General features: G+C 41.8%; 2 protein-coding genes across 2 annotated transcripts; one reads left to right on the top strand and one right to left on the bottom strand.

Moving 5' to 3' along the window:
• Positions 1 to 65: 65 nt before the first annotated feature.
• Positions 66 to 4,288, bottom strand: hsp90aa1.1 (heat shock protein 90, alpha (cytosolic), class A member 1, tandem duplicate 1). Its single transcript, XM_032585548.1, has 11 exons — positions 4,006 to 4,288; positions 3,238 to 3,387; positions 2,791 to 3,157; positions 2,552 to 2,685; positions 2,143 to 2,448; positions 1,881 to 2,046; positions 1,577 to 1,767; positions 1,340 to 1,487; positions 986 to 1,254; positions 555 to 888; positions 66 to 456 (listed from the first exon to the last, which is right to left on the bottom strand). Exons 2-11 carry the CDS (start codon positions 3,385 to 3,387, stop codon positions 347 to 349), a joined length of 2,175 nt encoding a protein of 724 aa, XP_032441439.1. The 5' UTR covers positions 4,006 to 4,288; the 3' UTR covers positions 66 to 346.
• A 2,272-nt stretch (positions 4,289 to 6,560) lies between these two features.
• wdr20b (WD repeat domain 20b) lies at positions 6,561 to 12,518 on the top strand. The gene is made up of 4 exons (XM_032585550.1): positions 6,561 to 6,852; positions 8,703 to 8,885; positions 8,996 to 10,387; positions 10,923 to 12,518. Exons 1-4 carry the CDS (start codon positions 6,604 to 6,606, stop codon positions 10,974 to 10,976), a joined length of 1,878 nt encoding a protein of 625 aa, XP_032441441.1. The 5' UTR covers positions 6,561 to 6,603; the 3' UTR covers positions 10,977 to 12,518.

Raw genomic sequence — 12,518 nt, 5'->3', positions numbered from 1 at the left:
GCTTAAAACGCAGGGGGGCTGATTAAATCGCTTATGCAATTGCCATATAATAAAAAGCTGCAAGCTTTATTTACATATTCATTTTATTATAAATTTTAAAGCTTTACATATAAAATGTAATAGTTACAAAAAGAGGAATAAGTCAATACCTATTGACTCTACTCTTATGTTCTCAAAAGGTCTAAATAAATATATTGTAATGAGGATTAAAACACATTATGGTCTGCATTGCTAAAAACAAACTTGTCAAGTTGACACTTTTCAAAAATAAAGTTGAGGTAAAGGAAAAAGTCATTTTAGACAGCAATAGCACTTACAAAAATAAAAACTAGGTAAGAACAATATTTTAGTCAACTTCTTCCATTCTTGATGTGTCATCATCTCCTTCTAGGACTGGCATGTCTTCATCAGCTGGCTGAATGAGGTCTTCAACTGCTGAGTCATCATCATCAATTCCTACAATAAAATACAGTAATGAGCGATGTCTTCATAAATATATAATTTAAGAATAAGTCTGATCATGTTTTATTCAAATAGTCAACAAAAAAACCTACCAAGACCAAGTTTGATCATCCTGTAGATGCGATTTGCATGAGTTTGGGGATCTTCCAGTGTAAAACCTGAGGATAGCAGGGCGGTCTCAAATAGGAGGATGACCAGATCCTTCACAGCCTTGTCATTCTTGTCTGCCTCTGCCTTCTCCCTCAGTGTCTCAATGATTGGATGCAAAGGGTTAATCTCAAGGTGTTTCTTGGCTGTCATGTAACCCATGGTTGAGTTGTCCCTCAGGGCCTGAGACTTCATGATCCTCTCCATGTTGGCTGTCCAGCCATAGGTGCTGGTGACGATGCAGCAGGGAGAGGCAACCAAGCGGTTGGAAACTACAACCTGTGTATGAGAGGTTTTGTGTTATTGCTATGCTCAATTATAGCCAATTCTTTGTTGTTGTTAAGACAATAGTTTTGACATTTCAGAAAGCGGTTACCTTTTCAATTTTTTTGTCAAGGATATCCTTCATAATCTTGCAAAGATTCTCAAATTTATTTTTGAGCTCCTCGTGCTTCTTCTTCTCATCTTCATCTTCTGGAAGTTCCAGGCCTTCTTTGGTCACAGAGACCAGGGTCTTTCCATCATATTCCTTCAGCTGCTGGACACAGTACTCATCAATAGGTTCAATCATATAGATGACCTCTAGGCCAGCTTTGCGAAGACGCTCCACAAAGGCAGAGTTGGCCACTTGATCTTTGGTTTCACCTGTAAAAGTTGTTGCAGATTCATTTAATCAACATGCTTTTTAAGAAGTTGATTAGATAAATTAACACTCTGATGAAGAACTAACCAGTAATGTAGTAGATGTGCTTCTGGTTGTCCTTCATACGAGACACATAGTCTTTGACGGAAACCATCTCATCTCCAGAGGCTGAGGTGTAGAAGCGCAGCAAATCGGACAGCTTCTTTCTATTTTGGGAGTCCTCGTGGATACCAAGCTGAAATATGGAATGATCTATTACTGCCTGTTACACTTCATATTTTAATACAACTTGGACATGAATTTAGCTCAGAAGAATGAACCTACCTTAATGTTCTTGGAAAACTGTTCGTAGAACTTCTTGTAGTTGTCCTTATCTTCAGACAGTTCTGTGAACAGTTCCAAGCACTTCTTGACTAGATTCTTGCGGATCACCTTCAGGATCTTGCTCTGTTGCAGCATCTCTCTAGAGATGTTCAGGGGCAGATCCTCAGAGTCCACAACACCCTTGATGAAATCTAAAGGTAGGAGGTAAACAGTGTTCTATTAGTAATCCACATCCAGACAAAATGTAGATATCTAAGGACAGAGATAAGAATAATTGATGTGTGGGCAGAAAATAGTAACTTACTGAGATACTCTGGTATCAGCTCCTCACAGTTGTCCATGATGAAGACCCTCCGGACATAAAGCTTGATGTTGTTTCTCTTTCTCTTGTTTTCAAAAAGGTCAAAGGCAGCTCTCCTTGGTACAAAGAGCAAAGCACGGAACTCCAACTGACCTTCCACTGAGAAATGCTGAAGTTTTAAAATGAAATATACATTTTCATTAGCTCTGTACACTAATAATCATGAATAATGAATAATCATTTTGGACTCTCATCGTTAGCTTACCTTGACAGCCAGGTGGTCCTCCCAGTCGTTGGTGAGACTCTTGTAAAACTCTCCGTACTCTTCATTGGTGATGTCATCTGGGTTGCGGGTCCAGATAGGCTTGGTCTTGTTCAGCTCTTGAGCATCAATGTACTTTTCCTTGACCTTCTTCTTCCTCTTGTTCTGGCCATCCTTGGAGTCTTCATCTTCATCGGAGCCTACATCCTCAATCTTTGGTTTGTCCTTGTTCTCTGCAGCATCTTTCTCAACTTCCTCTTCCTTCTCTCCCTCGTCAAGGTCCACTTCCTTCTCTCTTGTCTTCTCCACCTTCAACAGATCAGAAGTTTGATTACTATTTTCTTTGCATTTATTTTCACATTTTCAGTGCTCATTAATGGCTAACAATGGATTCTAATGTAAAATAACTTACAAAAAGTGTAATAGGATAGCCAATGAACTGTGAGTGTTTCTTGACTACTTCTTTGATGCGTTTTTCCTCACAGTATTCTGTCTGATCTTCTTTGAGGTGAAGAATAACTTTTGTTCCTCTTCCCAGGGGCTCTCCTGAAAACAAAATCAAGTTGACTTAAAGTCACAGGAAAGGAGTGAAGCTATATTTGCTTATGCTAATTAAAGCTAAAGTAACGTCAGTAGAATACTAAATCATACCATTGTCAGGCCGGACTGTAAATGAACCACCAGCTGCAGACTCCCACACGTACTGCTCGTCATCATTGTGCTTGGTGATGACTATGACCTTCTCAGCGACCAGGTACGCAGAGTAGAAACCCACACCGAACTGACCAATCATGGAGATGTCAGCTCCTGCCTGTAGAGCCTCCATGAAAGCTTTGGTGCCGGACTTGGCGATGGTGCCCAGGTTGTTAATTAGGTCGGCTTTGGTCATGCCGATGCCCGTGTCAATCAAGGTCAAGGTGCGAGCATGCAGGTCAGGCCGGATTTCAATCTTCAGCTCTTTGCAAGACTCAAGTCTGCTGGGGTCTGTCAAGCTTTCATATCTAATTTTATCCAAGGCCTGTCCAGAGGAGAAAATGCTGTTAAATCATTGTTGAGTTCACAAATATAATGGATTATGTATGTTTTTTGTTTTCTTACATCTGAGGAGTTGGAGATGAGCTCACGAAGGAAGATTTCTTTGTTTGAGTAGAAGGTGTTAATAATGAGGGACATGAGCTGAGCGATCTCAGCCTGGAAGGCAAAGGTCTCCACTTCCTCCTCCATGACATGTCCAGCTTTCTCAGGCATCTAAAGTAGGGTAGATATATTACTTTTTAAAAAAATTATTTTATGTTGTACATTTCAATAGTATAGTTGTTGTTTTTTTTAAATGTTTCCAGTTTTACTACTCTGTGCTATCTAGATGTGTTTTACTACTGCTACAAAATTCTTTGACATGGCCACATGGCTTACATGTGGTGGCTAATGGTTGATGAGCATATGCTCAAGCTGTCAGTCAAGGATTTGGCAAGAGGGTGGAGTTCTAGTGCTTTCCCATCCCCCAATGGGTTTACTTTATAATCTAACTTAATTTTTTCATAGAAACTAAATACTGACTTCAAATCATGCTGCCATACAGTAATGTGAACACAACTGCATTTACTGTTTGGGCCAGGCAGGCAGCTTCTTGTGAATAATTGTCCCACTGACTAGCAGCTGCTCTCTGGGTCAGGGTCACCCTGCATGCCATGTGCTTCATTCACATTACAGTTGTATAAAGGTTCTTGTGGCAAAAGGGCTCTGCTTCTGCCATTTAAAAGGGAACTGATACTAAAACGCAAACACTATCAATTCGGTTTAAGTTCTTAGCACTTTCCTTTGTACAACTAAAACCACTCTCATTTTGTAAAATTTGTCAAGTCTTACCTTGATTAAAATCGTTGGTTCTTTTCTTCAAGTGAATCGACAAACAGACCGCTTTTCTTGTCTTTTCTTCTCAAAGAATTTCAAGTCTGTGCTTCGCTGCTGCTCCTGTGAGGAGTCAAGTCTGTCTTGATGTGTGTTCGCGCGAGTGTCCTTTGACTCTATGCAGACGACCAGGCCATGCTCACGTCTTTTTATACTTTAGGGGTGGTTTCTCGAAGCTACCCTTTGGAAGCTTCTAGAAAACATGTTCACAACTGTTGGTGAGAGGGGTTGAGGAAAGGCCGGGAAGAAAGGGGGAGTCAGGAAGAGAGAGCCCTAATGTTACTGTGCCCTTATAGGGCTGCAGAGTCACAAGGAGTGCCTGTCACTCACAGTGAGTGCTTCCCCGATAGCTTGTCGGGCTGGTAGGCCCCACAACCTGGTGAACGCGTCATAGGTGTGCATTGCTCTCTTACTGCCACTTGCTCTAGGATATGTCCATGAATTTGCCTATATAGGAACTTCAAAGTGAAGCAAGTCTATTTCAGTTTTTGGTGTGTAAAATTTGGTGTAATTTACACACCTGTTTTTAGGAGCTAGACATATAGAACTCAGACAGGTTGATGCAGTTACATTCAATTTTATAGATAGACAGACAGATAAACAGACTGACTTTGACAGATAAGCCACAGAAATTTGCTGATTGTGTATAGAGAATTTACTCACTTACAATTTTAAGTGAAACAGAAATAGTTTGAAAAGACTCAAAAGCTACCTGATAAAATTGTAAGTTTGCACATGATTTTATGTATGCTGAACACATTATATTTATATTGGGTCATGAGTGACATAGGGTAGCTGAGTATGCCACTTAGAAAATCGTGGAATACCCTGGAATTAATATTATGCAACACAGAATAGTAGTCTACTTCAATCGGTAACGTCTTGACGTGGCCAGTAGATGGCAGTATATTACACGTGCAACCGCTCTGTTATGTAATAGAAATGCTTCCAGCTGACTGGAGACGCGACTCGAAGCTGACTTTGTACCTGAATACGACGTGATGTCGCAATCACTGCAAAATGTTCCAGAATGCAACTTTATAGATTTTATAATATTGGGAGATGATAAAATCTGATTTTGTGACAGGAAAAACAGATATATGTATATGTTTATGAAATATTGAAGATAGTGTATTTTTAAATGCATGAGTCATTGTAATCCGTATGTGCAGTCGCCCGTCAATTCTGGCGAACTCTGGTATATTCACAGAAATGTTGTTACCATACTATATACTGTTCCTGTACTAAATAAATAGAATCAACTGTCATATTTTGTCAAACTTCAATGTACTTTATTGGAATTTTGAACATAGACCTACACAAAGTAATCCAACAATGTAAAATGGGATGAAAAGATTCCACTGTTTTTAGTTTAAAAAAGCAACCATGCAATAAAGAAAACTTTTATGCAACATCTAACAGATTTGCTTCCACCCTCGGCCTTTGTTCTGCTGTGCCTCTGCTGAAGGAAAGCATTGACATAGCATCATGCTGCTTGTTTTTAATGAGCAGATCTATTCAAGAGGTTATGAAGTTTTCGTTTTCCTCTATAGCTTTTTTTTTTTCTACATGAAGACCACAACATTTAATGTCGGTCTCGTCTGACTACATGCATGTCATTTCACGTTTCTCTCATGGCATAAAGTTTAAAACAGATTTCATAGGCCTTTCATTTTGCCATAAACAATATTTTTCTTTTTAATCTATAGGTCTATGGAACTCCCAGAGAGTTATATGGCTCTATTGCCTGTCATTTAGCCAGATAGTCCCGGTAGGTTTGCAATTGGGCAATACTCCTTCAGAACACTGTTGCAAGATTCAATTGGCTTGGACTACTGCTCTATATCAAACTCTGCGTTGCATCTTTTCTTCCCTGAAATATCTGCTGGGTTCCAAGATGCTATTTGTTTGCTAATGCTGTCTACAATCCCCAGAAGCCTTCCCAGAGTAGTTGTATTTATTTAATGCAAAATTAATATTCATGAAATTTGTTACAAGATAGGTGGTTTCTGAAGTTTATTCTACTAGATTTTATTTAGGGATTAAAGAAAAATATGAGCTGAATATAAATGATCATCACACTAGTCAGATTTGTTATTTTATTGTTTTTTTTTTCTTTTGTTTAAAAAAAATCGAAACCGTCCTTTTCTTCCATTTCACAGTTAAGTGTTGGTTTGTCACATAAAATTGCTAAGTTCAAGAAGTAAGACATTTTAGATTTAATTCGTTTAAGTTTGACTTCTTATTACATAAAAGAGTGGAAGGAATTATACACGAGGTAGTAGGAAATAGTGACATATTCCAGGTGTAAAAGGATTAATTCATATATACAGTAGTAACATAGAAGAGTAATTAATCGTTCTCTACCACAGATGGTGAGAGGGGTTTAATTTTATGAATAGCTTGCCCGTTATCCTATTTGAAAATGGTTCATCTCTCCAAGCTGGCTAACATTTGTTCCCTTTCCAGTCCCGTCTCCCGGCACGCATGGCCGACGGCCTCTACGTGTGTGTGTAACATCCGGGGCTGGGACAAGGATGAACGCCAATTTCCAAGATGGCGGCGGAGGGAGGAGGAAAGGAGACGAACGAAATTAAAACTCAGTTCACCACACGGGAAGGCGTCTACAAGCTCCTCACTCACTCTGAATACAGCCGCCCGAACCGGGTGCCTTTCAACTCGCAGGGCTCCAACCCCGTCAAGGTCTCTTTCGTCAACGTGAACGACCAGTCCGGCAACGGCGACAGGATCTGTTTCAATGTGGGCCGGGAACTGTACTTTTACATCTACAAAGGCGTGAGAAAGGTAAACAGTACCGACAGACCCACCGCTGTCCCCGCGGAGCCCGGCGGCCGGGCGCCTATAACAGGTGTAAGCTCTGTGGGCTTCTGTCAGTGAGGTGCGCAGGTTGTCCAAACAACAAGGCCATGTAGCTGACCCAGCTAAGTTAGAGACTAATTAGCATTCTAAGCTCACATCGTCACAGTTGTTTATGCCTCGATAAGAATCCACTGGATGTTTAATGTTGTCCGTGACAAGCTGCGACACGAGTTTCCAATTCAACTGGAGGAGCCTGGAAAAGGCTCGTCGCGTCATATGATGCATGCTTATCGTGGATATTTACATGGTGACAAGCAGAATAAGAAAGAAAAAAAAAATTGGTCAAGTGGTGTTCATAATGAGGGACAAACTTTGTGATCCTGGGAGAGAATCGGCTAAGGGATCCCGATTTAAGCCGTCGGACTGGAAGTGAAGAACGAGTATTTGTTACTCTCGCTGTAATGATGTTCACATTTAACTCTCAGACTTTGAATGTAATGCATAGTGATCCACCGGTTTGCATACAGTCGTTCTTGGGCTTGTTAAACAGGAGTGGTATCCGTGACTATCAAACTGGTGAAGTGTTTTGTTTGTGATGCAAAATCCTGCGCAGGCAATGAGAGCATTGGTGGTCTGTCTGCTTTTACAACGCGCTAATATGTGCACATGAAAAGTAAAAGTGATCGTCTGTGCTTGTAACCTTTTCTGTTGCATGGATTTAGAAGGGAGTTGACACGAACTCTATAGGCTGACATACAACGTGCCAGATTTAGACATGGAGGCTAGTCCACCCGCATGTTTAAACCTTAAAATATGGTATGAAATTGATTAGCTCTAAGACGATTAATCCGATTAATCATGATGAATGGATTAGTGAGATCAACACTATCTAGTTTAGTAATCGATTATTCGCTAACTGGAGTGTACATGCTCAAAAAATAGGACAATTGCTGAAAGAACAACACAGTCAGAGAGGTAATTGTGCCAAAACTGTACAAAAATTACATGCATTTTTCATTTAAGAGATATAGAAAAAAAAACAAACAATAAAACTTTGTCTGCAAATATGTTTTACCTGGAACTGCTCAAGTGGCATAGTTTTAGCTCCAGAACGTTCAAAACAAATAAAAACCCTCTTCATATTAAACACCCTCGTTGCAGCCCTATAATAGATAAAAATGATGTTAATTTGTTCAGATATTCATAATTGTTTATCCATAAAAATATATTTTTTATGCTTGGAAATCTAATAGTTTGCGAATTGTATATTGAACTCAGACCCATTTCAGGTGTTTATGTTTAGTTATAGTGAACACAGATCTGTACACACACACACGTACTCGGCAAGCCGCTATTAAAAGGCTCTCCCTGTTGGATCTTAGGGTCAATGTCATCATCTTCACATGAATTTATTCCAACTTCATTTAGTATGCATACGGAAGGTCTGGTGTTAGGTTTGAACAGCTTCAATATGGCTGCTCAAGAGAGGGCTGAGATGATTCGTCAGTTGACTAACCTATGAGACGACTTCTTGAAAGCTAAATAGTTCTGCAGAGCTTTTTACAATGAATTTCTTCCCTTTGTGTGCCTGAACAAATGGCAGTAGTTTCTTTCTTGAACTAATGTCAGCAAAAACATGAAGGTGGATCCAAAGTGAGGCTGCTGCTAACTTAAAAAAAAACAAAGGAAAGTCACGCCATCTGTATGTTGCACAATGTGTGGATCGAGACCTTTTAAAATAACAAGTGGGGACACATCCACTGTTGTGTGGAAGCAGTGCAAGCAAATTTCTACACAGAGCAAGTAATGTGTGAGTATGTTTGTTCTCGTCTTAGGCTGCTGATCTCAGTAAACCCGTAGACAAGAGGATATACAAAGGCACGCAGCCGACATGTCACGACTTCAACCCCCTTACAGCGACAGCAGAGAGCGTCTCCTTGTTGGTGGGCTTCTCAGCCGGTCAGGTGCAGCTCATCGACCCGATCAAGAAGGAAACCAGCAAACTCTTCAATGAGGAGGTAGGCTTACATCAGCATTGTTTGTAAATTAACACCACAGTTTTCACCTGTTTACGTACCTAAGTCAACCAGAAAGAAGCTAACCTTTCTATTTCTTCCTCTACTTGTAGAGACTCATCGACAAGTCGAGAGTAACGTGCGTACGATGGGTTCCTGGTTCAGAGAGCCTGTTCCTGGTGGCTCACTCCAGCGGCAGCATGTACCTGTACAACGTGGAAAACACCTGTGGCACCACCGCCCCTCACTACCAGCTCCTCAAGCAGGGGGACAACTATGCCGTACACACTTGCAAAAGCAAGTCGGCCCGTAACCCCCTGCTGCGCTGGACGATCGGCGAAGGGGCGCTGAATGAGTTTGCCTTTTCTCCGGATGGCAAGTTTCTGGCTTGTGCGAGCCAGGACGGCTTCCTACGAGTGTTTGGCTTCGACGCCGCAGAGCTCCACGGAACAATGAAGAGCTACTTCGGTGGCTTGCTGTGTGTGTGCTGGAGCCCCGACGGGCGGTATATCGTGGCGGGAGGGGAGGACGACCTGGTGACCGTGTGGTCATTCTCGGACTGCAGAGTGATCGCGCGGGGCCAGGGTCACAAGTCGTGGGTGAGTGTGGTGGCGTTTGACCACTGCACCACTAGCGTCGAGGATGGTGAGCTGCCTGCCGAGTTCAGCGGGAGTGATGAGGACTTTCACGAGCAGATTCACATGGGGGCAGGCAGAGAGAGGGCCAACAGCTCCCACTCTAGGCTTTCTAAGAGAAACTCTACGGAAAGTAGGCCGGTCAGCGTGACGTACAGATTTGGCTCAGTAGGGCAGGATACTCAGCTGTGTCTGTGGGACCTTACAGAGGACATCCTTTTCCCTCACCTCCCCTTATCTCGCACAAGAACTCACACTAACGTGATGAGTGCCACAAGCCCTACAGCCACTGGACAGACAGTTACCACTGTATCCATCACCTCCGCCACCAATTCCAGCGGCACCAATACTAAAGACAACGTGAGCAATAGTAGCGCCACTGGCAACCCAGCTAACTCCCTCCCCGACACGCTGCCCCGCTCCAACAGCCTCCCCCAGGCCACCAACCCAGCCGGAGGCAGCACCCCCAACAGCCACACAGGGAGCAGCTGCAGCAGCAACAGCAGTAAGGGCAACAGCATCATCGACAGCTCCTTCATCGCCAACAAGTTCGCAACGCTGTCTCTGCACGACTCGCGGAAGGAGCGCCACGAGAAGGACCACAAGCGAAACCACAGCATGGGTCACATCAGCAGCAAGAGTAGCGACAAGCTCAACCAGCTCAGCTCCTCGCGGACGGCGAAAGCCGAGGCAGCCAAGACTCTAGGCACGACGCTGTGCCCGCGCATGGAGGAGGTTCCCCTGTTGGAGCCGCTGGTGTGCAAGAAGATCGCCCACGAGAGACTCACTGTCCTAATCTTTCTGGAGGACTGTCTGGTTACAGCTTGTCAGGAGGGTTTCATTTGCACATGGGCAAGGCCTGGTAAAGTGGTAAGTTCAAAAGCCTTCTGGCTAATTTCACTTATCAACACTAGACTGATGGTTTAAATAGTTTGCTGCCCATCCAATTAGATAGATTTTTAACTGAACCATAAGAATATTTATGGATTGACTAGATTTCTGATCTTCTTGTCAAGTTTTATGCTGACTCTTGTTCTTCTTTAACTATAATTCACAGAAATTAATAAGTCTTTTAGCCCTCCTCCAAGTCATTAATTACTCATTTTTGGAAGTGATGTAATGAAACTGCCATCAGTTTACCCTTTAGAGTTTGATTAGGGACTCAGGTTGACTTTAATCCCTCTTGTTGCCTTGATCTTTTCACAAAACAAATGAAGACAATAGTGTTGGATTAATATCTGTCCATAAAGCAAATGATTGACTTACCTCTTTGGTATTTCATTAAGGTCTGCAAAGGCCTAGTCATTTAAGTTGGGTTTTCAGAACTAAGAAAACATTTAAAACATTTTATTTATCTAAACTGCCTGTTGTTTTTTGTTGAGTAACCCTGTCTATGTTTTTGCAGGGCTTGTTATCTCAAAACAACCCAGCCAACTCTCCCAGTGGAACAGTAGTATAGACACGTTGCCGGTGCTGCTGGCTGATCCGTGCAACAGAGATGGGGATGACCAAGCCCAGTGTGTGGCCCTTCACACACCGTCACACGGCTATTGACCTTCTGTTTCTGTGTCATATTCATCACTACTGCTACCCCAGAGTTGTCCCCCCATGTTAAGGAATCTGACTTTGGTTGAGGTTCAAGGGGTTTTTATTGGTAGTTAAAAAGTGTGTGAATGGATCATTGTTACGTCTTTGGTTATATCAAATTGTCTAGTCTGAAACTAACAAACTCTAATACCCAATCTCTTGTGCCTATAGATGTTCAAAGACTAGACACAGTGACGTGATGATGCCTCAACCCAACCTTTACGTATGGGTTCAGTTCGGTGACTTGTTTGTTTTGATGTACCCCAAAATAAAAGGGAATAAGATCACTTTTAGGAGGCTGCAGCATATCCCTGAAAGTATTTCTCGTTCTTCCCTTAGAAATATTAATATCTGAGGTATCATACTGAGTGAGTTTTGCACACATATTTCCCTTCCTTTCGTACTCGTTCAATAACTCCCCCCCCCCCCCCCCCGTTTTGAATTTGTGACGGCAGAACGCAGGCGTAACTTTTCACATCTCTTTTTGAAGCACTTGGAGGAAGAAAAAAAAAAAAGAAACTGCTTATCGTTGTTCTCCGTCTCAAAGTTAGATGCTGCAATCAGTTTTTTATATGGAAAACAAATTATTTGCACTTAATAGTTTATTAGAGGAGAATGGCTTTACAGTTTTGAAGTGTGTCAGGATTCTGACAAGGTTAAGGTAAAACTAAAAAAAAAAAGCAAACTTTGTATCTATTGAACATTTATTTTATTATTGTTTCAGATAAAACTGTTTCCTGTATTATATGTAAATATTGTACTTCAATGATTTATGGGTGAAATTAACATTAATACTCTAGTTGAAAGATTTCTCATTTCATAAAAATAGCGATATTTCTTATACAGAAAGTCTAACTAAAAGGAGTCTTGAATATGCAGGCGAGTTTTTTTTTTTTTCCTGTTGTACATAAAGAGAATTCAGGTGTATTTTTTATTAAGGAAGCGTTTGGTATTAGGAAATGTTTTTGAAATCCTCTCGTCTAACAGGTCGTGCTGTATGCTTGCTAGCCTGTTGCCGCAGGTTTTCGTTTTACAACACAGACAGGTAGGAACAGATGCGGCCATCACTGAGCTCAGGTAAACCATAGGAAGACTATTGCTGATACAATCCCCCCTCACCCACAGGCCTTTGTCCCACCCTGGCAGCATGCTTGTGAATTAAATTCGACAAGACTGACAAACGAGCTCTGCACACTGGGCTGAGACTCCTGTTACACCGAGTTACTTTGTTTTCGCTATTTCGTGAATAAACTTCTGACACTGTGATGAATTTCTGCTGACAAAATGTCCGCATTTTAAGGTGGTGAAGCTGAGGGCGAGGGGGGATTTATCACGCACCCCACATAGGACTGAGGATTTTGACAGTGGGAGCCTTTTCCTTTATTTGACGCATATTAAAACAACTTTGACAGAA

This window comes from Xiphophorus hellerii, chromosome 15 (genome assembly GCF_003331165.1).
Source record: "Xiphophorus hellerii strain 12219 chromosome 15, Xiphophorus_hellerii-4.1, whole genome shotgun sequence".
Classification (NCBI taxonomy): Eukaryota; Metazoa; Chordata; class Actinopteri; order Cyprinodontiformes; family Poeciliidae; genus Xiphophorus; species Xiphophorus hellerii.
This window is presented reverse-complemented; position numbering and strand designations above follow the sequence as displayed.